Below are 25292 nucleotides of genomic sequence, written 5' to 3' on the forward strand. Positions count from 1 at the left end.
GGGAAAAGTGGGATCTGGATATCTGTCAATACGGCCATCCCCCCGAGCCCACCGACCTCAGGCCTGAGATTGAGGGGAATTAGCCCTCGCCAAATAAATTCACAGGGGGTGTGTGTGTTTGGTGACAGTCAGACCCCCCAGTGTGCTGTAAGAGCCCAGGTCTCACTGTAAACCAACAGCAGGACAGGCCTGGTGCGTCTGACTGATAAAAATCAGATGTTTTGACTCCTGGTGAGAAAATATAAAATATTCCTGCTTCAAAAGAAGTGCTCAGTTTGATCGTTTGGCAACCAAAACTGCAGCATACATCAAGAAGAGCTGGTCACAACTTCAATGTGCTAATGTAGGACCGGTGAATGTCTATGAATTCTCTATGGCAGGGGTGCCCAAACTCCGGTGTCCTGCAGAGTTTAGCTCCAACTTGCCTCAACACACATGCCTGGAAGTTTCTAGCATGCCATGTAAGAGCTTGATTAGCTGGTTCAGGTGTGTCTAATTGGGGTTGGAGCTAAACTCTGCTGGACACCGGCCCTCCAGGACCGAGTTTGGGCACCCCTGCTCTATGGGGACCAACACAGAATGATCACTGTATTCATGTGTCTGGCCAATAGATGGCAGTCTTCGGTCTCTGTACTGTCATGGCAGCGAGTTGAACAGTCACTCTCCAAAGAAACCTCAGTAACCTCACGGGACAAGCAGCTCACTTCTGTCCACTATAGAGGACATTTGGGTTTTGTCAAGACTATGCATGCATTTTAAAGAAGACATCCCAGACTTTTCAGAGAAACCAAAGGTTTAAGAGTTTGGACATGAAAACCTGATTTTAGGTAAATAAAAAAAAAGAATATGAGATATTCGAAGTTACCACTCTTATTACAGTTTTTGTTGTATTACAAGGTTTCTCCAAAACACATTAATACAACACTGTATTAATACAAAACCAATAATCATAATGTGTTAAATTGAGAGAACAATTTTTTCCATATAAAAAAAAATTAGGAGCACAATATTATGTAAACTAAATTTTTTTATTAAACAAAAAACAAAATCTGTAATGCATTTCATATAGTCGAGCACATACGTGCATACTTTGGTTCATGTATATTTAGATATTGAAATTTCAATGTTCAGGGAAATAATAACAAACAACAATAATAATTTTCCTTAAGTCCAAATGTCCTCTACATGTGATATACAGCAAAATAAAAGATTTTAAAACTGTAAATAAACAAATTAATAAATGCATTAAAATATAATATGTATTATATATATATATATATATATATATATATATATATATATATATATATATATATATATATATATATATATATATATATATATATATATATATATATATATATAGAGAGAGAGAGAGAGAGAGAGAGAGTCCACAAATGATCATTACTCATGATCATTACTGTTATAAATGAATAAACAAATAAATACATTTGTCAATAATGACAAATCTTGTTTTTTTTTCGTGCTGGTTCCCAGGAGTAAAAAGTTAGTCTTCAGCATCTCATCCACACAAACAATAAAATAAAACCCCTGAAAGATCCGAAGAGTCAGTGATCAATTACAGTCTATAACCAACATCCAAAGTTAAGAGCCCTGTATCAGAGCAAGTTGTGAATCAATCAGGGCTGTTAACGTAAGGCCTCTATAGCGTGTGGCTGTACTGTATGTCTATGGAATGCTAATTGGGAGTAATGATAATGTCACTCTTCATGGCAGATTAGTGCAGTCTGAATGAGCATAACCCATCAGTCAGCACACAGCCGCTCACATACCTAAAGGTCATTTAATCACACACTCATACGAGTGCATTAATATGTCATGCTCGTCAGGAGTGCTCACCTGGGATTATCACAGCTCTGCGTATGTGAGAGAGAAGAAAAATAAATGTGTGAAAGAGTACTGAAAAAAAAAAGACTGTTACTCAAAAAAGAGAGCCTGATTACATGCGAAATTGTGTTCTTTCAATTCATATAGTATTTTCCTAACCTGAAAGAAAATTGTTTTTTGTTTTTTTAAATGAGCATACTTAATTGATTTCAAAAATGCTATATTTACAGCAGGTGTGCTTCTGCTAATACTGATTGAGAGCATGACTTCATTTGTACTGTAGGAAATGTATGCATTTGTGACTACTATGCCTTATCCTAGATGTAAAGAGAGACAAGGTTTGGAGCACAGGTTGCCATAGCAACCCTTCCTGAGTTTCCTGACAAGATGCTGGCATCATGGCAGATTAGGAACAATGGTGCATCTGGGGTGACAGCAGCTCTCACAGTGTCCAGGATTCATTTATTTCATCTGTGTTTCTGTGTCAATTGCATTCCAATAGAAATCTGTATGATTAACTTGCGGTGAAGTTCAGTTATTTTATTGTCTAATTTATTTATTGTTTACTTTTTATTTATCTTTTTACTTTCTTTTCCATGTCACAATGTCATTTTGTTTTCTTAGTGTCACACATTTACTCGTTTGATCAATGACCAACGAAGGTCTTACAGGTTTGGAACGACATGAAGGCGAGTAATTAATGACAGAATTTGAATTTTTGGTTGAATTAACCCCAAGTCTTCTTGTGTTTTAAATCATAACTTTGCTTTTGATTAACATTTTTCTAAACCCTGAAACTCTTGTTTATTTCCAGGTTTAAATTAGATCTTTATTCAATGTGCAATGTAGAAAAATCAAATGGACAAAATATCTACATCTCAGACATACACTGATTCTGGAACCATGCTATATTACCTTAAGGGTTTGAGCACCTTTAACATTTGTAAAATCATCTTTTAGTTGTGCAAAGCATACAGCTGCTTGACAACTGCCATCATAGTATTTATTTATTTTTTAAATTAGAGACGGCTTGTATCTTGAACAAGGAAGAGGACAGTCTGTGCCGATGACAACTGCTGCAAAACAAGCTCTCCTGCGTCAGTGAGAAAATACAGTCCATCCATCAGGAACAGCGACTCTGGTCAAGTTTCATCAGGACTTCACCACTGAGAAGTGCACTCGGTAATGTAAAAATGTGTTGTTAACATTGACCAATGAACTATGTTTTTATGATTAGTGTTAAAGTGTAACAAAAATTAAAGACCATTAAAAGGGATTCAATAATGCATTCTACCAAAAATCCTCATGTTCCAAACCAAATATGTTGTTTGTTATTTTCTTTTTTTCTGAACTTTCTCATTTAAATTTGGTACATCATGATTGGTTATGATGCATGTGAATACATAGATAAGACTTGTGTCATTTTTGGAGCCTGACAGCCCCTGGACATCATTCATTTTCAATGTATGAAGCAGCTGCTAAACGTTTCTTTAGTGCTTCACAGATGAACCCAGGTGAACTATTAAAGTTATCAATATTTAGGCTAATATGCATTAATATTTATACAGTATACACCACCGTAAGTTTCTGGTCTGTAAAATGTATTAAATGTTTTTGAAAGAAGTCTCTTATGCTCACCAAGGCTGCATTTATTTGATCAAAAATAGGAGGAACAGTAATCAGGGCTATACAGTGAAAAAAGCTATGAAAAAACTGCTCTGTGCAATGAATAAATTTACCACTGTAGAACACGTGTGATACAGTTTTGCTTGTTCATAACACAGCCGCTTAATAGTGTGAAGGGATTTCGTTGTGCTTGTTTGTGTGTGTGTGAGATTGATTATACTTGGTAGTTAGGGGTGTGCGATATGACCGTTTTTGATCGTGGATGATTAAAATGTCTAAATGCTTTTGAAGAAAGTATCGTGCTACAGCGCACATTCTATCAGAAGCAGTTCTGGAGTCTTCGCCTCATTTACTGTACAATGCGACAAACATAACTCTGCAGTAGAGTTACACTCACCAGACACTGCACTTATGCCCAATCACAAAACTTCATATTATTTACATCTGCTTTAATGCCTTGCGGGTTAAACATTTAATACACGTGCTTTTCTGACGTGCGCTTTTTCTGAGTGCTTACATGAAGCACGTGCACACCGCTCACTAAAACAGCGCCTGATTACTGGACGAAGTTGTCTTTCGCGTCTGATTGATTTTGCGTCTAATACTGTCAAAAACACATAAGGTTTACATATAAACACAGTTAGTTATGTCTTAGATGAAAGTAAACAGTTGAGAGAGAAACTGATGTGTGCAGAACTAAACATGCTGCCGCTTGTCAATAATGGAATAGTTTACCCAAAAATATATATTCTGTCATTATTTACTCACACACATGTTGTCCCAAACCTGTATTAATTTATTTCTTGTGCTGAACACAAAAGATGATATTTTAAAGAATGTGGGTAACCAAACGGTAGCTGGTCCCCATTGACTTTGATATAGGGGGGAAAATACTATGGAAGTCGCTGTGGACCAGCAACTGCTTGGTTACCCACATTCTTCAAAATAACTTTTATATTCAACAGAAGAAACTAATTCAGGTTTAAAACAACTTGGGCGTGAGTAAATGATGGTAGACAAAATTAAAACAGCGTGACAATTGACAGACAGATTACAGAATTCTCATTTTGAACTATTCTTTTAATGTTAATAAGACAACAAAACACAGAAAAATCACTCACTGCTCATGACTGATGAACTTTAATACAGTTGCTTTAAAAATGTATCATTGATGCATATAGTGTATATAGTGTTTTATTTTAATATTTGTTCATTCGATTTCTGAAAAATAAAGCACTGCTTGTGTGTATTAGTAATGTATCTGTTTGTTCTTATTTTCTAATAACAAAAATAAAATAAATGACAGATTTTTTATCTTCGTCCACTTTGGCCTAAATGTCTGCATCTGTTTCTCAGGCATACTAAAAACTTACCTATCAGGCCATATGACAAAAACTTGTTGACTGATGTGAGAGCAAGGCCTGTGATTGGTCCAGTTGTGTCCTCTGAGCGGACCACCTCCAGAAAAGGTCTAAGAAACACGTTGGGTTCCACATCGGAAAGATCTGGAATGACAAAAGGGAAATCTCTAGGTCAGAGGGGGACAATTCAAACTACTGACATAAACGCATGACGAATGAGATACGAGTCAGTTACTATGTTCTGCTAGTAGGACAAATTATTCAATTGCTAAAAATAATTTTGTGACACACAATATACATGAACAATGATTTAGGAGAGGTTTGTCACAACAAACCTGTGTGCATACATGTGCAAAAGATGCAACAGGACAGAAAGGTACAGCCAGGGAGCGGGTCAAGCGAGGGCTGTTTCTTATTCACCTTGGTAGTGCTGGGTATCTTATTACAACTCTGTTTCCAAAAGCTCTTGTTTAAAGCAGCTGTGTAGGATGTAGGATTTAGCATTAATGAAAATGACTGAAATGGCCAGGGTGGGAGGACTCTGCTGCGAGTACGCTAAAGCAACAGCTGCTGGGAAAATTAAAGCCTCTCTCTCATCATTAAGGATGCAACAATATCGTGTTTTAGAGAGAGTAAGAGCAGTACTTTTCTGGTCTTTGCCGCTATTGATACATGTATTTTAAGTAATGCTATAAAGCCTACTGTATTATATTTGATACACACATTTCTGAGGCTTCTAAATGATACTGTTTTAACAACAAAAAAACGGCCTTTTAACACAATTGTAAAAATGTGCCACTTCAGGTTGTGGTTCATGTGTCTTTTTGTTGTGATCTCTTTTGATTTTTACTAGAACGCAAACTTCACAATGTTATCATATTTCAAGATTCTGAACTAAATTAGGCTTACTTTATTCATACTTTTTTTTTAAAGAAAAATTATATTAAATTTGTGTGCAGCAAATGCGATCCAGACTTTTGAGAAGTGTTTACTTGCACATCTCTCAATAAACACTGTATTGTATTGTGTTTCATGTTTTGCCCTCCACAATAAAAACTACAGATCTCTGATCATAAACTAAGCATTTAAAATCTCACATATTAATGGGATATAAAGAGTGACAACTGATATTTACATGCCTTTTATTAAGTAGTCTGCTACACTGTTTAAAGAATGTCATTGATTTATATTATCAGAAATTTAATCTATTAAAATTGCATTTTATTTTTTGACCACATAAATATCAGCGACTGTAGCAAATTACAAAATTCTGTTCAGATTGGGCCTCAGAACAATTTTTTTTATAACATTCTAGCCATAAAAGCATGATTTATCAAATTAAAAAAACACATACACAAATTCGATTTTTTTCTGAAGGTTCAAAAAACTGCTGCATATTTAAAACGAATGTAGATTTTTTTGGAGTATTACTTCTAATGTCAGGCTTTGCAGGGTCAACATGAAACAAGGACCAAATTTTTTTTTGTGTGTTAACCACAGTCTGTTTTGTGCAATGAATTATTGGCTACAGAGAGAATTAACCCACCACATTTAATAAAACAAATACTCAATTTACAATATTTTTTTTACAGTAATACCATTAATATTGGTTATTATATATTGGTTATTGGTTAATATAGTATAATAATATACACACACTACAAAAATAAAATAAAATTGCATAAAACATGCATATATTAAGGACGAAATATCAGATACATTCTGCACAGTGTGTCCCATAAGAGACATTTCTGATGAGAACAGCAGAGGTCAAGAAATAAACGGCCAGTTGCACGATACAAATTCAGGCCTGGAGCACTGAGTTTATTGATGAGCTTTTATAAGAAATAAGCCGAGTTCACCACACATAAAGCCTTAATCTAACAGAGACAACAAAACAGCTGCAGCCGAGGATGCAACATACTTCATTATCTCCGCCGAGCTCTTTATTTGTGGATGGGAAAGAACCCCGGACCAATCCACCCGGGCGCAGGGAACAGCCCCTCTGAGAACGCCAGCGAGAGGGGGTGAGGGTTACCAAATACAAACCAGGTAAAACAACAATGGAAAAATTAGTGGAGTCACGAAAACCTGCTGCGAGTATCGAGCTGGGGCGCAGCTTGCCATAGCAATACTGGGCGGATTAGGGTTCCCCCGAACAGCTACTTTGACGCAAAAAAACAACTCGTGACTTCAAAGCCCAAGTCGAGCCTCAGAGCGCACATATGACCGCCGAGTATTAGCTTGTGATATCTAATACGCCTGCGGCTTGTTTGGAGATAAAATATAAAATCATTTGGAAATTTCCACACTTTGTCTTATCCGTGGGCAAGTTGCTTCTAGACTCTCTTCCAAAAGCAAATCTTCCCTCGCACACTTTCGTTGGGGAACTTGATGTTTTCTTTGTATTCTCATGGGGAAAGGCTCAGTAATGCTCCTTTCCTACAGTGAAAACTCTTTGACAGTGCTGCTGTATCTGATAACAAGGGTCTCAAGAGCTTACCACTCAACCCGAGTTCACGAATAGAGAAAGAAATCGTGGACGGCAGAAGAATAACAAAAGTTACTTTGAAATCAAGTCGAAGAAACGTTCGCGAAGCTTCAAAAACACAGGACAAATAACTCCGCGGTTAACGCATTTCATCAACCCCAGAAACTTTTAAAGGTGGGCTTAGACTATATTACTTTACAGTGGAAGAGGGAGTCTGGAGTGAAGTGGGGGTGATGAAGGGAGAGGGATCTCAAATTAATCTGTCAATAGAGGCTAATAAAGTCTTCATCAGAGGCGATCACCCCGTAAGTGCCACCTTCACTGCATCTAGTCTCTCAGATTGGAGAACTCAATTGTGTTGTATTGATCCGGCCGGCCATCGGCGGCCTGTCGTTCTGCCTCCCCCCACGTGCAGCAATCTTCTTAAATAAAGGCTAAATATGACTCAGTACTTCAGTGCAATCTCCGGGGCCACGCAGGGAAATAAAGTAACCGAGGTGGTGGACCATGATGGTGAGACAATCAGAAAGTAACCAGGGTGACCTCTGTGTGACATTGGCCAAAATAAAAAAGGGATTAAAGTCGGTTCCATCCATCCATGTATGCTCCGGCTAAGGGTTTTGAGTCTCCAAGTATGTGCGTGTCCTTGGAGAACAAGCTCAGAGAATTGAGCAACGGCACGGCAAGGCTCCTAACAATCTCCCTTCAGATTCAATGTGCCTGTACATAACTAGCAGAGGAACGGTTAGCAAAAACAGAGACTATATCTCTCATTTCCATAGTATTTATTGCTTCATTATGCACAAATACCCCATTTTCATTAGATTTCAAGTTGTGGAAAACGTCAAGTTTTTCCCACCGCATTGGCAATTGTGCAGCTGCCCGTTCTGTTGTGCTGGCTGTAGGTCTAAACTCTGATGAGTGGACCGAGTCTGGTTTAAGAGCCGGCCTTTGCAGCCGAGTGTGACTGGTACCTCTGCAAATAGCCCCGGACCCTCAGGCCCCTGGGAGCACCTAGAGAAGAAGATGCCGCCGCCACACATTACACATGCACATCAATTGGCAGTGGTGCAGAAAGGGCTTAAAACAGAGCACAGTTTAAGCGATTGAGGGTCTGAGCTATAAATGTTAGTAACAGCAACGTCGAGAACAGCATTGAAAAAAGCACATAAAAGCAGGGTTTAACTGACTTAAATGCATCCAGAGGAGCAGTTAAAGCAAGTCTTTTAATGTCACCTTATAAATGGGTTTGAATTTAGGCTCAAAACATACATTTCATCATATAGGTTTTATTGTTTTAAAGTTGGCATGAAATGAAAATAATGAATCCAGATACCAATGACAGACTTCTTTCTGGTGACGTATACGACCTCTCCAATTATTTAGTGCAATTAAACTCGCCCTATATGCTCGCGTTTATCTGCTTCTATTTTTGAGCACGATTCCCACATTTCAAAATCCAGACAACAGACATCCTACGGTTTTTTTGTTTTTCCAATAATCTTTTACACTCGTATGTACGTCAAAATACAGAAGAAAAAGATCTGTTGCTTCTTTGGATTTGCTATGCCCTTTGATTTTAAAACCCTTTATACTATAAATAAATAAATAACAATGAAACAAGTCAAATTATTTATCTAATGATTTATCATTAGTTTTAATTTGACTTGTTCAGTGTTTCTTACAAGATGTTATTTGATGTGAACCTGATGCCAAACTTATTCATCTATTATTTAAATGTAGGCATTTAGCAGATGCTTCTATCCAAAACAATATATTTTAATGCATTGAAAATATAAATGAATAATATCTTCATATTAGATGTTTATTTATTTATTTTTATTATTTTAAGGTATTATTTTTAATCCATAAAGCTCCAAATAAACTGTAGTAAATATTCAAATCATCATTCAATTTAGTAAATTATTCAAAAATAGGTATTATATAATTTTTTGAATTTCCTGAAAAAATAACAATTTTGACATTTATACAATGATATAAAATGACATCAACATTTTGGTCATACCACGCAATATATATAATATATAGCATTAGTAGGTGATTATTTAGAGACTATAAATATTCTTCTGCTCTCAAAGGAATGAAAAAGAAAACAGAAGAGATTTAAAATGACCCAAATGATCCAGTATCCAGTTTCCTAAACTGTTTGAGCTTTCCCCCCCTGCAGTAAATGTAACTAAAGCACCGACAGATCAGAATTCCATAAGAGCCGCATTACATCACACAAACAAGAGGCAATTTTCCAACTGTCTTTATAGACTAACATGTGCGCGCATATGTGTGTGTGTGTGTGTAGGACACAGCTATTCAGAGCAGCAAGTGATCAGGCTACAGCAGCAGTAATACAAACAGTGGCTGACTCTCAGTACTAGACCTGCTGGGCCTTTGTGTTTGCCTAATTTAAAATCACAAAAGAATGAACAACTTAATTTGTCAGACTGCTGTGTCACATATTTTAGCCAATCATACGGGCCAAGTGTCTTCTGTCAGGCTGAAAACAGCTATGGTTGATTGATCAAACTCTGTTCAACTGAGGATTGCAAGAGCATATAGAAAAACCTGTTTGGAAATTTGTGTAGCATTTCTATACTCTTTGAATAAAAGAATAAATGAATGTGCATCGGACCTTCCTAACCCACTCACTCCATACAGCCAAGAGCCAATTGAGACTCAATTGAGACACGGTTCACAAGCTCACGGTGAAAATTACCTCCAAACAAAACGACCCTCAGCCCACAAGCGTTGCGAATGGGGTTGAACAGGGGAGGTGGGGGGTGGAGCATCCCGTGAACAAGCCAGCAGCCCAAAACCAAACACTGATGGTTATTGATCTGCTAGGTGGAATTAGAGCCGGGTCTTTCCAGCAGCCTGCTCTAATGCTGCGGGAGATGGGACGAACTAACAAGGCCAACACGGCTAAGGCAAACCCAGGGAGACTTCTCATCTCAGGCCCCAAAACACAGCCTGATCCATCTGCGGGGAGGAGTTTGACGCATGTCAACATGCCTGCTCTTTTCTCTCCTGCCTCTTGAAGAAAATTGGCACTTGTCGAAGAGGGCAATTAGGTTGTAACAATGTTATGGAACTCCATATGGTCGTTCGATACAACCCACAGTGGTGTTTTATAAATGCGTTGAACAATGCTCGCCACAACCTAAACAGGCAATTTGAAAGCCCCAGAGAAATTAAAACTTTTCAGAGAGCTTCCAAAGTAACTCATTGAAGATTTTTTTTTTACCCTCACAGTGCGATATCAAAGCTGTATTTTAGCATGAAGGGATGAAATTTATATTGCACAGGATGTCATCTGAGGGTACATCTGATTTTGCCATTCGGCCAAGAAAAAGGAAAAACAGCTTTAAAATACATAAACTTAATAACCTCCCCAAAAAGCTTTGAAAAGTAAAAACTAACAAGAGCTCTTAAAAGCCAAACTCAAGTTGAATATTACCATTCAAAAGTTTGGAGTCAGTTATTTTATTTTTTTATGAATATCAAAAATAATCAAAAAGTCAACAAAAGAACATCAAAAGTGGCAGTAAAGACATTTATAATGTCACAGATTTTAAGATTTTTATTGCAAATAATTGCTGTTCTTTTGAAATTTCTATTCAAAGAATCCTGAAAAAAAAAGCATCACAAAACGATTGTCATAAGCTATTTCCACAAAAATATTATCAGCAATAAGTGTCTTCTATAACAATACAACAATAATAAATGTTTCACGATCCAATTCAACACTTCGTACACTAAGTAAAGTCTGTAAGATTAGGGGACCAATATACAGTTAATAAAGGAATTTCCATATATATTTTTTTCACAGGTATTTTCCCTGTATTAAGAATTATGCATTTTGTATTTTAGGGTTGAAGGACATGTCCATAAAATTAACAGATAAAGTCTTGGCAGAAAATGAACAGTACCTTTTCTACAAAGTTTCTTCTTAGTGTATTATTTCTTAAAGATCATTTAACACTGAAGGGCTGCTAAATTGTGATAATTTCACAATACTACCGTTTTACTGTATTTTTGATCAAATAAATGCAGGCTTTAAAAAAAAAAAAACTCGCTACTTTTGAACAGTAGTTTGCCAGTAAAAAAGCATAGAAAAAGAGAAGAAGAGAGGGTAGGCCATTATAAATAACATTAATTGTTGCAATGCATCAAGAGGCCTGTTCTTCAAGATCAAAGCTCTTAACATTAGGTAAACTAATGAGAAGGGGGTCTGGAGAAGTGGTCTTACATTAAACTACTAATGACCGGGAGCCCAAAGCACAAGGAGGAGTGTGTTTTTTATGTGAGGAATGAGAAAGTGACAGCACAGCACTACCTTCACTGCACAAAGATAAACAACTGGCCTGTTTAGCTAGCCCTCACCCCTAATCCCAGCCTTTTCTGCTCTCTCCTCCACCTCATCACTCTCTCCTGCACTCGAGGGGTGGCCGGGGCTTTGTTTGCTGCACCTTGAGGCTGATATTAAAAAAAAAAAAGTGCAGAAGAGATTTTGAGTGACAAAAGTAAACAAACAAACAGCAGGGCTAAGGGCGACCTTTGACCTAGGGGGCTTTGTTCAAATCACCCTCCAGTCATTCTGAGCAGATTCAAACGCTGTTAGTTTGTTAGTGACAGAGGTAAAATGCTGCTAGTGTGAGAATGAACTCTACTTTGAAGAGGGAAAAAGACAAAAAGAGGGAAGAAGGGAGGGATAAATGAAGCTTTTTTTAAAGAATGACATCTAGACAAGAAAAGAGACCCTGATAAAACCATCAAAAGCTACAGATGTCTTTTTGTTTCTGACATTGATAATAATAAATGTTTCTTAAACAGCCAATCAGCATAATAGAATGATTTCTGAAGGATCAATTGACACTGAAGACTGGAGTAATGGCTGCCAAGAATTTATCTTTTCCATCACAAGAATAAGTCACATTTTAAAATAATGAAACAAAAACTTTTTTCATAATATTGCACTGTATTTTGATCAAATAAATGCAGCATTGGTGAACATAAATTTATTTCAAAAACTTTTGAACAGTAGTGTAAACTGATAAATAGGTTCAGATTATGGTTAATAACTAATAATGCTATTAAAAATCGAATTAATAATATTAATAATAAACAATGTTCAGAATTTTTGTTGCATTTACAAAACTTGTCAAAAACGTACACTTTGGACCTTACATGTCATTATTAAATGCTGTATTATACTATATTATAACTTACAACTTTCGCAAAACATTTAAGAGCTTTAATTTATTCCTTGATGTAATATTTATTTTTAATTGGTACAAAACCAATTATTAAGAACTTATTGGGGAAACAACAAGAGGACCCCAGTCCAAACATGATGCATTCACAAACCATGACTTCATTAGTGCACATTCCCTGCCTAGCCAGCACCTGTTATCCTGCAAATAAAATGTATTTTTTATGCTGCATACTTTGAACAGAAGCCACATTATTCCGGCTGACCACAGAGCGGAGAGGAGCCGGGCAGTGAAGAGCAGGCCGGAGCATACAGTAATGTGTTTCACAGCTTGCTGTCTACTCATGATGGATGGACTTGTGCTCCAAAATACTTTACGCTCAATCACCTTATAAATAACGGATGTTTTATCATGCTGAATTAAAACATTTGAAAGATGGCAAGCATACGGATTCCAGTTCCGCCGAGTGTGCGTGTGTCTCCACCGAGTGCTTCCTGAGGAATGTGCTGCTGAAGGTTACTTCCTGGGCTCCACAAGTCTACGGTGGGAAGTCTCCAGGAAGCATCCCAGTAGCGTTCAGAGTTGATTTATTGTATGACACGGTGGCAGAATGATGTAGCCATCATAATGTGGTAAGAGTTTCAATTCTGATACATCACTAATCATGTAAAGCTGCTACAAATTTTACAATACCACTTGCCTGATGTATCTGGACATGGAGATTCTTTTCTTCTGATGCAATTCAGTGTATTAGAGTTCACATTTGGAAACATCCAAGTCCGTCTCTCTTCCTAGGAATATCCCTTTATAAAACATCAGGATTCCAAACACAACAAATCCATATAAACATTGCTCTGTTTCTAAGAACATGAGCGAGAATCGGATATTATGGCTCACTCTATGTTTTTTGTTGCATTCACTACGACACCTGATGAAACCCCATTTGTTTTGTTGCATTTGCAACAATTTTAGTCAACATATACATACATATCCCTAAGAGAGTCTGAAATATTTTCAAACAAACTGATGCATAAGATACAATTCTTCATGAATCAGACATTGTTTATTGTTGCATTGACTGCGATGTCTGACAAAAGCTCATGTTAGCTCACAAAATTTCCCAACTGTCACCAATAGTAACTTTAAAGGGTTAACTAAACTAAAATAACATTTTAGTCAGTCTGGAGCATTATCAGACTAAAGAAAAGGCTACATGATCACTGTTACCATAACTTACAAAACAAAACATTCTTTTTCTAATAATAATTTCACTCCACTCATGCTTGGTTGTCTAATTAAATTTAATCCTTATCCTTTTTATTTAGAAATGGCGCGCTCAGACGTCCCCCAGTGTGTCCTTCAGCCGAGGCGGCCCCAAATTAGCGCCTCTATTTAGAGGAAAAACAAACAGCCGATATGAGACCCGCTGTTTCCGTTGCCTCCTTTGAACGTGTACCCTTGCAGATACCCTCCTGTGTGTCTTGAGTGAAGGTATGGGCATCCGTGGGGGGTTTGACTTGCGTACAGCGAGGGGTTAAGCCTGGGAGAGTGGTCAGCTCGGTACAATAAATCACCACACATGCTCTGGCTTGGAGCTCATTTCACACCACTCCTGATGACTACTATCATCCACAACAGCATGGAAAGAATGAAGGAGAGAGAGCGGACTGAAAGAGGGAAGAGGAAAAGAACAAGGGAGCGAGAAATGGAAAAAAGCGAGGTGACGAGAGAGAGAAAGAGGGAAAAAAATCTGGGCCTTATTTGTTTCACCTGCTGTATTCCTTCAGTTCCACACTAATGGCATTCCCATGGGGTGTGAGAGCATATCCTGCAACCACGCACTGTAGATTTAGACAACAGGCCTCGGCTACTGTGTTAGCAAGACACTGTGGCGCATACTAAAACAAGCCCTGCCTACAATTAGACCGCGTTTGAGTCAGTATACAAGGGGAAGAACAAAGGCTGAATGGTGTGCTTCTGTATTAAAAAAAATCCTGACCTATATTCCCTTTGAAAAGTTTGGGTTCTGTAAGGCTACATTATTTGACCAAAACAGTAAAACTAAATTTTAATTTTAAATATTTTAAAATGCAATTAATTTCTGTGATGACAAAGCTTAATTTTCCGCATCATTACTCCAGTCTTCAGTGTCACATAATGATCCAACAGAAATCATACTAATATGCTAATTTACTGATCAAGAAATATTTCTCATTATTATCAATGTTGAAAACAGTTGTGCTGCTTAATAGGCTGTTTTTAAGGAGACCATGATGCATTTTAGGATACTTCGGTAAATTGAAAGTTCAGAAGAACAGCATTTATTTGAAAAAAAAATATTTTGTAACATTTTTAATGTTGTACTGTCACTTTTGAATAACAATGCATCCTTGCGGAATTAAAGTATTAATTTCTTTCAAAAAGAAAATAAAAATAAATCGTTACTGACCTCAAACCTTTGAACAGTAGTGTAGTTCAATTCAAGTTGTTAAAATCATTCCTGTAGTGAAAATCATTTTTTTTATGTTGTTTATTTGTCTATGTGGTGTTTTTAATATGCTTTTAGACAAACCATGTGCAAATCCATTAAATCAACACCATTGCTGAGTATTGTCTTCTTAAAACTGTAGTTTCCCGGAGTCACGTGACGTGCTCATGAACCTAGTCGCACTTGAGTAGAGCGCCGTACGTTTGGCCTCTTTTTATTGATTTTTTCGTTTTGTTTGAAGTTTTATTCATCTGTGGTGCTTTACCTGATGGCATGCAGTCGTAAACAGCAGGAGTTGTCTCCATCGGCTTCTCCGATTAAGAAGAAATCCAAGCTACCGACCGCGAGCGATATGGTGGACAAGATGACGAACACTGATACACACTTTGAGGACATTCTAAGAACCGAGTTGACAGCGATGCGGAACGAGTTCGCTTCTCACATGTCAGTTGTTCAGTCGCTATGCTCTAAACTAGATCTGCTTACAGGGGAGATGAGAGAACAAAAGCATGTTGTTGCAGATCACGATAGGCGAGTAGCCGTGCTCGAGCAACAGGTTGTGGACTTACAGGATCGCAATAGGCGCAGCAATCTGCATCTGGTTGGATTGCCTGAAGGTTCCGAAAAGGACGACCCTATGGGCTTTTTGAAAAGATCGCTACCGACGTGGCTCCTGTTCTCTAGCGGGCAAAGAGATTGAAGTGGAGCAAGCGCGTTTTTTACACATACACATATGGGGTGCCTTGAAACTCTCAACTGCCTGTTCACCGATTGCACAAACTAATCCTTCCTTCTGAGGAATCTCCCTCCTCTGCTGTAGTCATCTATCTCTTTCTTCTTGAGCATTCATACAAACCTTTATCTATCACAACTGTTTGGGTTAAGGATCTTAATGCGGATGTGCATGTTTTATTTTCCGATCAGGTATGGGGTATGTTTAAATTGTCTTCTAAAAACCCTAATCACCAAATGATTCATTGGAAATTGCTGCATAGGGTTTACTTGACTCCAATGAAACGTTTTTATATGAATCTGTCGTCTTCTCCTAAGTGTAATCTCGGTTCCCAAGGAGTTTTAGGCACATTTTTGCATTTTTTTTGGGAGTGCCCCTCTCTCTCACCTTGTTTGACTCCGCGCCATTTTTTCATGAATGACTTTTGGGACTTCACCTTGTCCGCCCAACAAAGATCTTTACTGTTAGCTGCTCTCACAGCAGCAAAAAAATTGCTTGTCAACCGCTGGAATCCTCCTCACACAATGGACAGACGAACCTGGACTGTGTATTTGTTGGACATTATCTCGATGGAACTCTCTTCTCGTATACATGGATCTAACGTGAAAACTGTAAATTCATGGCATTCAGCTTTTAATGTTGTGTCTTCTTTTCTAAAATCTTTGTAGAAGTTATTTTGTTGTTTGTTTATCTATTGATATTAATTCATATATTTTTATTATTATTTTATTTATTTATTTAATTGTATTTAATTGTATTTAATTGTATTTTTGGGGGGTCTACCAGGGGGGTGGGATGGGTTGGGGTGGGTTCTGGATTTGTACGGCTGCTTTTTGGTTTTGTACTGCTCTTCCACAGAGTGAAGTTCAATAAACAGTTATTTTTAGTTTCCCAAAACTTTGTAGTTTCCCAAAGGCTGAGCCAGAAACACGGTTTGAAACAGCCCTCGGTTTGCTACGTCACAAAATTCAACAACCAATCACGTCAAGGGATAGATTCCCATCACTAGCATGCAAAATATATTAATACCAGCACAAAACCCCAAATAAATTGGAGCAAAAAACCCATTAAGCCGTGGTTTAATGTGAATTTAGAACCGCTAACTTGCATTATAACCCACGGCAATAGTGGAAAAGTAGCCCGGAGTCTCTCCCGCATCAGCGTCTGCATTTGCTTACGCGTATGCTCGCGGGCTGGAATTAGAATCACAAACGGCTGTATTCACTGTAGTTGTCCGCTGGTAAAAACAGTTTTATCAGTCATTATCTGTGTATACCATTGTTTTGCGTTTACTACAGTTCAGTGGAAGTGGAGGCGGGGCTGATTTGCATATTCATAGATCGGCGTATATTAAATGAGGCAAGGGTGTAGAGTTACATTCAAGCATGAGAAAACTATTTTCACAAGAAAAAACATTTCAAAATTTAATTTTGATGATCAAAGATGAGTTTTAAAAATATTTGACTACAGGGGGACTTTAAGTGCACTCGTTAGTTTTAATTGTAAAAATAAACACTTTGAATTGTTTAACTCCTGCAAAAGCAATGTCAAATTGAGCGCTTCAGCATATGCCGGACTTAAATTTAGGCGTTTTCATAACTGGTTTGATTGCTTGGTTTGAACTAAAAGTCCAATTTCATTCTCGCTTTACAATCTGTACTATAATAAATGTGAGCATACAAATACTCAAATAGTCAATTACAGCAATTCAAAGCTTCCAAAGCAACTAAAACCCTGACATCAATACGATTGTTTAAATACATTATGAAGAAAAACTGCAACAATGCTGAATAGATAGACATTATCTTGACTTTCTTGATCAGATGGTAGAGTGGAGTTGTCAGTGTGAGTTATCTACTGGGCCGTGACACTGGCCGATGTCCAGCAGAGCTCTTCACTGCAGAAGAGTACAGCTGATTAATCTCAAAGGTGCTGAGCTCTTTGTCGGCCTCCTCACTTTAAGAGAAGCCAGCTGTGTTGCTGCTACTACAGCCTGACTACCATAAGCCAGAGTGCAAGGGATTCATAGCCGCTTGAACCCAAAATAAAAATTCTGCCTTTCCTTACACCAGGGCTCTACAGTGCGACCATTTCAGTTGCATTTTCGACTGAAAACTACTGCGTGCGACTATGAAAAAATATTTAGGAGCACCAGTGCGACTGACCTGATCAGCATATTTGTGTTTGTGCTGAGGGAGCTTTAAAGGTTTCTAACGTACTAGCGTGTTTTTGCAGCATTGAGTAATGTATCACAGACGCATCCTCTCATTATAACAAAAAAAAAAAGTGTAGACTGAGTGTAAATAAGAGATTCATTGTGCAGTGTAAGGAGCTTCGTTGATTATAATAGTTTCGTAAGATCGCGATGAACTAAGATGAGTGACAGCTTTTAATGATTATTAAGGGAGTTTGCAAATGTGATATTGATTTAATACAACAGTTCATTAAACAAGACGTTAATATTAAGTGACTTATATTGTCTGACGACAACACTATTGCCTTATTTTGCTCTAAAATAGTTTCAAACAAAGTCCCAGGCAAGCCGCTGCGCATCTATATTCAAACACAGCGGTGTTTTGTTTATGAATGAACTGCGTTTTTAAATGAATCTAGTGAGTCAATTATTCAATTCCCTATTCATAAAGAGAGTCACGTACTTCAATCCTGAATGAATCAGCCGTTCGAACGAATCAAATTAATGATTCAGTGATAAAATCAGTGACTTAACGCCACCTACTGGCAGTTTTAGTTTAATTTTGAAAGTATCTTTTCCGTTATTTAAATCATTTAATATTTCTACATTTCAAAATTGTATATTTAAAACATTAACCTCAACATGAATTTATGAATTTAACTGCACTTATGCAACCTCTGAGCCTCATTAAACATCTGAAAATACACTTGCAAGCCACTTGTGTATTCTTCTGTGCCACCTCTGTAATACAAATGTATTTCTTGAATACTGATTTCATTTGATTGATATCTTATTCTACTTGTTTTTATTCTGTTGTTTTAATTAGAAATTATAAAAAACTTATAAATATATTTTTTTGAATTTGACAAAAGATTACATACTTTTAATGAAGTTAGAAAAATGCCTTTACAAAGGTAAAAACAAAATACCCTGTAAATCACTTTGAGTCAAATATCACCTCATAACGGGAAGGTTAATTTTTGATCAGAATTTTTGATTATTGATTTGAAGGTCCTCCTAAATTTTTGACCGTGCTCCTAAATTTTTTAAATTAGGAGCACAAACGCCCCTAAAAAGAAAAGTAAGCATAGAGCCCTGCCTTGCACGTCTTTTCTTATTTCCTTGTTCCAAATTTCTCTGACTTCCAGAGCAGAAAATGTAACTTGAAAATTCACCACAACAAAAGTAACTCAATGAAAAAAGTGTGAACAGAAACCTTTTACCTTACAGTAAAACAGCAAATTGAAAACTGCATGAAGGGTAGTAAATGATGACAGAACCATAATTTTTTGGTGACCTATTCTTATCAGCATGAATTCACCTAATGTAACATGGATGCTTACTTTCCAGTGAAGGCCTCTCTGTCCATTCACACTCCAGCTCAACACAAGCTCTTCATTTACATTTCCCATTCAGGGAAGCCTTAATCAGTATTAAGTGTCAGAGCGGCCTGTATTTATATGTGATGCTGTGTTTCCAGCCTCCAAGCATTGACAGCAAATCCTGTGTGTGTGTTTTATAAAGCATGGTGGTTAGATGGGCTGGATTAGGCTCAAGTCACCTAATGACTATATTATGAGCCGGTGCATTAAGGAGGATTAATCTTAATCTGAGCTGTTTCAGTTTGCTGTGTGTGTGAGACCGAGTAAGAGGGCAGAGGGCCTAGTGAGGAACAGCCCAAACACGGCAGAACAGCATTAACGAAGACCTCTGGAGGGTCTGAACTGATCAGTCCTGTGTGGACCGTCTCCCAAAGGTTGTACGAGACAATGACTGTTTATATATAAGGGGTCTGTGTTCATTAATTGTGGATCTGAGGACTTAAGCTGTGCTTGTTCTATTCATGACGACTGCAGAAAGAACACTCTACTGTCCATGAACTGCCTGTAACCTGCAACAGCAAAAAACTATTTGGAATTTGTGGGGAAAAAAGTGAACCGGAGCAAAAGCCTTCACATAGTGTGGCAATATACAAACTAAAATTATTGTGAACAGTGGTATGCTGCTTTTAAGCTTCCAATCAGAACTGCATAAGATGGCATGACATGAAATAATGCATTAAATACATTACACATTTTTGTAGTTGACCTCGCTGGTTGCCCACTACAAACAAACATCAAAAGCAGCATATCTGATTCACAAACATTTTCAAACCAAACTGAACAAAACCAAACAAACCCAAAATAAAAGCTGAAATGTTAATCTCTCATCTCATATTCATCTTTTGATGTCAAACCCAAATGTTTTCAGTCTACAGCAAAATTAAAGGAATTGGCCTTACTGTCCCAATACTTTTGGAGGGCACTGTATATACACACATACATGCATACATACAGGTGCATCGGAAAAATTTTAATATTGTGAAAGTTTTTTTTTTTGGGTAACATTTCAAAAAGTGAAACTTTCATATTTTCTAGATTACATGTAAAGTAAAACATTTTTCTTAATTGTTTAATTTTGATGATTAGACCTTACAGCTCATGAAAGTCAAAATATTAGAATATTTCCTAAAATCAATCAAAAAAAAAGATTTGCAAAACAGAAAAGTTCAAGTTCTTTAAAGAATGTTCATTTCTGCACTCAATACTTGTTCGGGGCTCCTTTAGCACAAATTCCAGCATCAGTGAGGTGTGGCATGGAATTGATCAACCTGTGGCTCTGCTGAGGCACTACTGAGACTTTAGCTCATCTGTATTGTTGGATCAACTGTTTCTCATCTTTCTCTTGAAAATATCCCATAGATTTCATATGGGATTCAGGTCAGGCATGTTAGCTGGCCAATCAAGCACAGTAATATCATGGTCAGCAAACCACTTGGAAGTGGTTTTGGCACTGTTGGCAGGTGCTAAAGTCCTGCTGGAAAAGGAAATCAGCATCTCCATCGAGCTTGTCAGCAGATGGAAGCATAAAGTGCTCCAAAATCTCCTGGTAGACACGTGCATTGACTTTGGACTTGATAAAACACAATGGACCAACACCAGCAGACGTCACAGCACCCCAAATCATCACTGACTGTGGAAACTTCACACTGGACTTCAAGCCGCTTGGATTCTGTGTCTCTCCAGTCTTCCTCCAGACTCCAGACCTTGATTTCCAAATGAAATGCAAAATTAACTTTTATATGAAAAGAGGATTTTGGACCACTGAGCAACAGTCCAGTTCTTTTTCTCTTTAGCCCAGGTAAGACGCTTCTGACATTGTCTCTGGTTCAGAAGTGGCTTGGTAGCCCTTTTCCTGAAGACGTCTGAGCGTGGTGACTCTTGATGCACTGACTCCAGCTTCAGTCCACTCCTTGTGAAGCTCAAGTGTTTGAATCATCTTTGCTTGACAGTATTCTCAAGCTTGTGGTCATCCCTGTTGCTTGTGCACCTTTTCCTACACAATTTCTTCCTTCCAGTCAACTTTGCATTTAATATGCTTCGATACAGCACTCTGTGAACCGCCAGCCCTTTCAGTAATGACCCTCTGTGACTTACCCTCTTTGTGGAGGGTGTCAATGATTGTCTTCTGGACCACTGCCAAGTCAGCAGTCTTCCCCATTATTGTGGTTTCAAAGAACAAGAGATACCTGGAATTTATACAGTAGGGATGGTCATTTATTGTAACTCAAATGTAAATATTCTAATATTTTGAGCTACTGGATTTTTGACTTTCATCAGCTGTAAGGTCTAATCAAAAATTAAAACAAAAAAACTTTTGAAATGTTTTACTTTACATGTAATGATTCTAGAAAATATGAAAGTTTCACTTTTTGAAATAAGTTACCAAAAAAAAAAAAAACTTTCCCACGATATTCCAATTTTTTTAGATGCACCTGTATATGTATTTGTGTGTGTAATAAATTATATATATATATATATATATATATATATATATATAAATAAAACAAATGTGGACAACAAAGACTGGTGTTAAAAGAAATGCCATTTGAAACTATATTTACTAAATATTTATACTGTCGAATAAAGTTTTAACTTTTAAAAAATCTGAACAAAAAATAAAAATAGAAATGTTAATGTAATTTAACAAAAAATGGTACGGGCTACACAGCATTGAAACTGTAATACTAGAAAAACAAAAGCAAATTGTCAGGAACAATCAGAGTATAATCATCCACCAAGACCAAAGGAACTGAACGTCTGTTAGTGCCAGTATCTCTCTCCATGGTAACAGCTGGTGACTTTGAACAACACAGGGTCGGGGACCAAATTTCTGTGCAGTGATACCACAGGGTCTCCACAGTGGGCAAACATTAAAGCCTATCGGGTGTACTCCCAGCGGGATGTTGAAATGCTATGCTGAGAGTGGCGGGCAATGCCCAGCGCAGCTTAGCAGACCAAGGCGACAACTGTCATAAATTACTCCCCTGTGGGTCAGCATGTCTGCAGTACTGTAAGCAGCCCGGCATGGAAAGAGGGGTGAGAGACCGCAATGTGCTTTCCACAGGCCGAGACTGACATCAGCTATGACCGGTTCAACTACCGTAGCTCTCAAAACAAAACAGCAAGCACCGAGACGCACACACACAAAGCTAGGAGAGCTGTTCCGGGGAAGAAAAATTATGAAGGACTTGAAGACTCGTGCGCGGCCTCAACTCCCTCTTAGTTTCCATTCATGGCTGAGAGTTTGAAGAGCAAAAGCAAAAGTACTCGAGCCAAATTCCCATCCCATCTCAACCTTTTCTAGTGATGTCTAAAGTGCACTTCCCTGGGGCTTGCTGTTTGTCATAAAACATCTCTCAGCACATAATTTACCCCAAACCGGAGAAGTAAAAAAGAAATACAAACACAATTTACAGAAGTGGTGGTGGACCAGAATACTGCAGCCGTTTGCCAGCAGTGCGGTAATTTTAAACCATGCGGCGTTAAGTGGCTCTTCCACCATACTGTGTGGTAATGTGGGACAGCTGAGCACATTGGCCCCTGGCCAGGGAGTGCATTATCTTTATGAATTCATGACAAAATTATTCCTAGATAGCAACGGAAAGATATGTGTTTGTAAACATTCAAGCTCCGTTTTCACATGAGAACGTTTTGAACAAATGGAGAGCAAAAAGAGACGTCTATGCTCTACGCAAGCAATCGGTCATGCCCTCCTAGTCGCAAGCCAACTCTGGTGATCAGCTTGCTTTACAAAATCACTAAATTAACTACAATTTTTTATTGTTTTTCATTTTTATTGTACATTATGTTATTGACCGCCACATATTTTTTTGAATAAACAAATAAATATATTTTTTAAATACACAATACACTTTTTATACAGTACATTTTCAGGATTTTTTCATGACCTTTCCAGTCATTTGTGAATACTAAGGAAGGGTATGAAAACTTCTGAATCAGGCCAACTCAGAAATGAATCAGTAAGACTGTTTTAACGTAACATAACATAAAATAACATAACGTAGCATAGCCTAACATAACGAAACAGCCTAACACAGTGAAACATAATACATTTAAAGGATCACTCCACTTTTTTTGGAAATGGGCTCATTTTACAACTCCCCAAAAGTTATACAGTAGAGTCTTATCATTTTAAAATCCATTCAGCCGATCTCCAGGTCTGGCGTTATCACTTTTAGCTTAGCTTAGCATAGATCATTGAATCGGATTAGGCCATTAGCATCGCACTCACAAATGAACAAACAACTTCGATATTTTTCCTATTTAAAGCTGGACTCTTCTGTAGTTACATCTTGCACTAAGACCGACGGAAAATGAAAAGTTGCGATTTTCTAGGCTGATATGGCTAGGAACTATACTCTCATTCCGGCGGTGTCATTCATGCTATGATCTCATCAATAATAATCAAAAAGCAATAATGCTGAGGAAAAAAGAAAAACCCGTAACTATTTTCTGTAAACTTTCGGATTCTTAAAGAACACTTATTTTAAATAAGTAATTGTTTAAAAAAAGTAGCCTGCTTATATAATAAAAAAATAAAAATAAATTTTGCACAAAATAAATTTGATATAAAACGTATATGAAAATGTAGGCATGTGCAGTAATATTGAAAACTGAGAATGTGACGCATTGTGATATTGAGTTGCTAATGATAATCGTAATTGAACTGTATTGTGAAACCAGGGAAGATTCACAGATGGCAGTACTAACATAATGAGATTCAAACTATAAACAAAAAGCATAGAAACTGCAATTTTGGTTAAAATGTAAAGTTGCTGATGTATTTGCACAGCAGAAGAATTAATTGGGGAAAAATGTAGATCAAGAATCGTTTTGGAATCGGATCGTGACTCCCAGAATCGGATCGGATCGGGAAGTGCCTGAAGATTCCCACCCCTACTGTCTGTGCGTTTAAAATGGAAATGACTATCAATTTCCAAAACTTTTCTAGCCTTGGACCAAACAATTAAAAAATTCAGAATTTGTTTTTTTTTTCCCATGGAAAGTCTGACCATGAGATCTCGAGTAATAGAAAACAAATGTATGCATGCATTTATTATGTTTTAATGCCATATCAGCAACAATGGCTCTATTCATAGCAACATTAACAGTATCATTTCTATACATCATTTATAAAATAAAATTTCCTTAAGAAACAAATCACTATACAAAAACAAGTAACAACAATAGTAGTGATAAAATCATATAGAATCTTTCAATTTAATCACTGATAAATTCTAAAATTCTTCTGGGAGAGATCTTTTTAAAAATGTCTCAGAGTAGAAACCTTGCCTAATATCATTTAAAACTGGACATTCTATTAAAATATTTTTACACTCAATTCTTACACAAGTTGCAAACTGGTTTCTCTTCGCCTTTCAATTAATACAAATGAGTGAGTCTTGAATGTCCAATTAGACATCTCGCATAAACATCCTGGTATTCATCTATTTTCAAAACAGTAATTACTTCTTTCATATACTGCTGGATTAACCTCATACAGTTTGTTGTACATGCATTCATTCCATTTATATAAAACAAAAAAATATGTGAAATTAAATTAGAAAACAAAAAGAAAGAAAAACAAATTGTGTGAATAAAATTACATTGGAAAAGTTTGCTACCAGAACACTATGAACGCTATCAGAATCCACATGCCAACAATGCTCAGAAGGTTTCAGACTAAACTTGACACAATGTTGCTTACATTACAGGCTTTGCTAGGCTTAGTTTATAAGAGCATAATTGAGAACCTCATTTTCTTTCACACTTGTCAACTAGCTCCGTTTTTTTAGCCAGTCCCAAGATAAAAGTATGACATTGATATGTATTTATCAACCTCACAACAATTAATTGACTCGAAGTAGATTTTATTCATTTGTTCTTTGTATGAACTATGTATAGGAAGACTGAATAATTA

At 37.2% G+C, this 25292-nt stretch overlaps 1 protein-coding gene across 1 annotated transcript in view; it reads right to left on the reverse strand.

The window, feature by feature from the left end:
- The window catches only part of LOC306882698 (Golgi-specific brefeldin A-resistance guanine nucleotide exchange factor 1-like), an 86762-nt gene that overhangs the window by 36287 nt on the left and 25183 nt on the right, over positions 1 to 25292 (reverse strand). Inside the window, 1 exon segment of the mRNA XM_079437529.1 lies at positions 4848 to 4979. Within this exon segment, the coding sequence (XP_079293655.1) occupies positions 4848 to 4979 (132 nt within the window).

This window comes from Barbus barbus, assembly GCF_936440315.1.
Source record: "Barbus barbus genome assembly, chromosome: 16".
Lineage (NCBI taxonomy): Eukaryota > Metazoa > Chordata > Actinopteri > Cypriniformes > Cyprinidae > Barbus > Barbus barbus.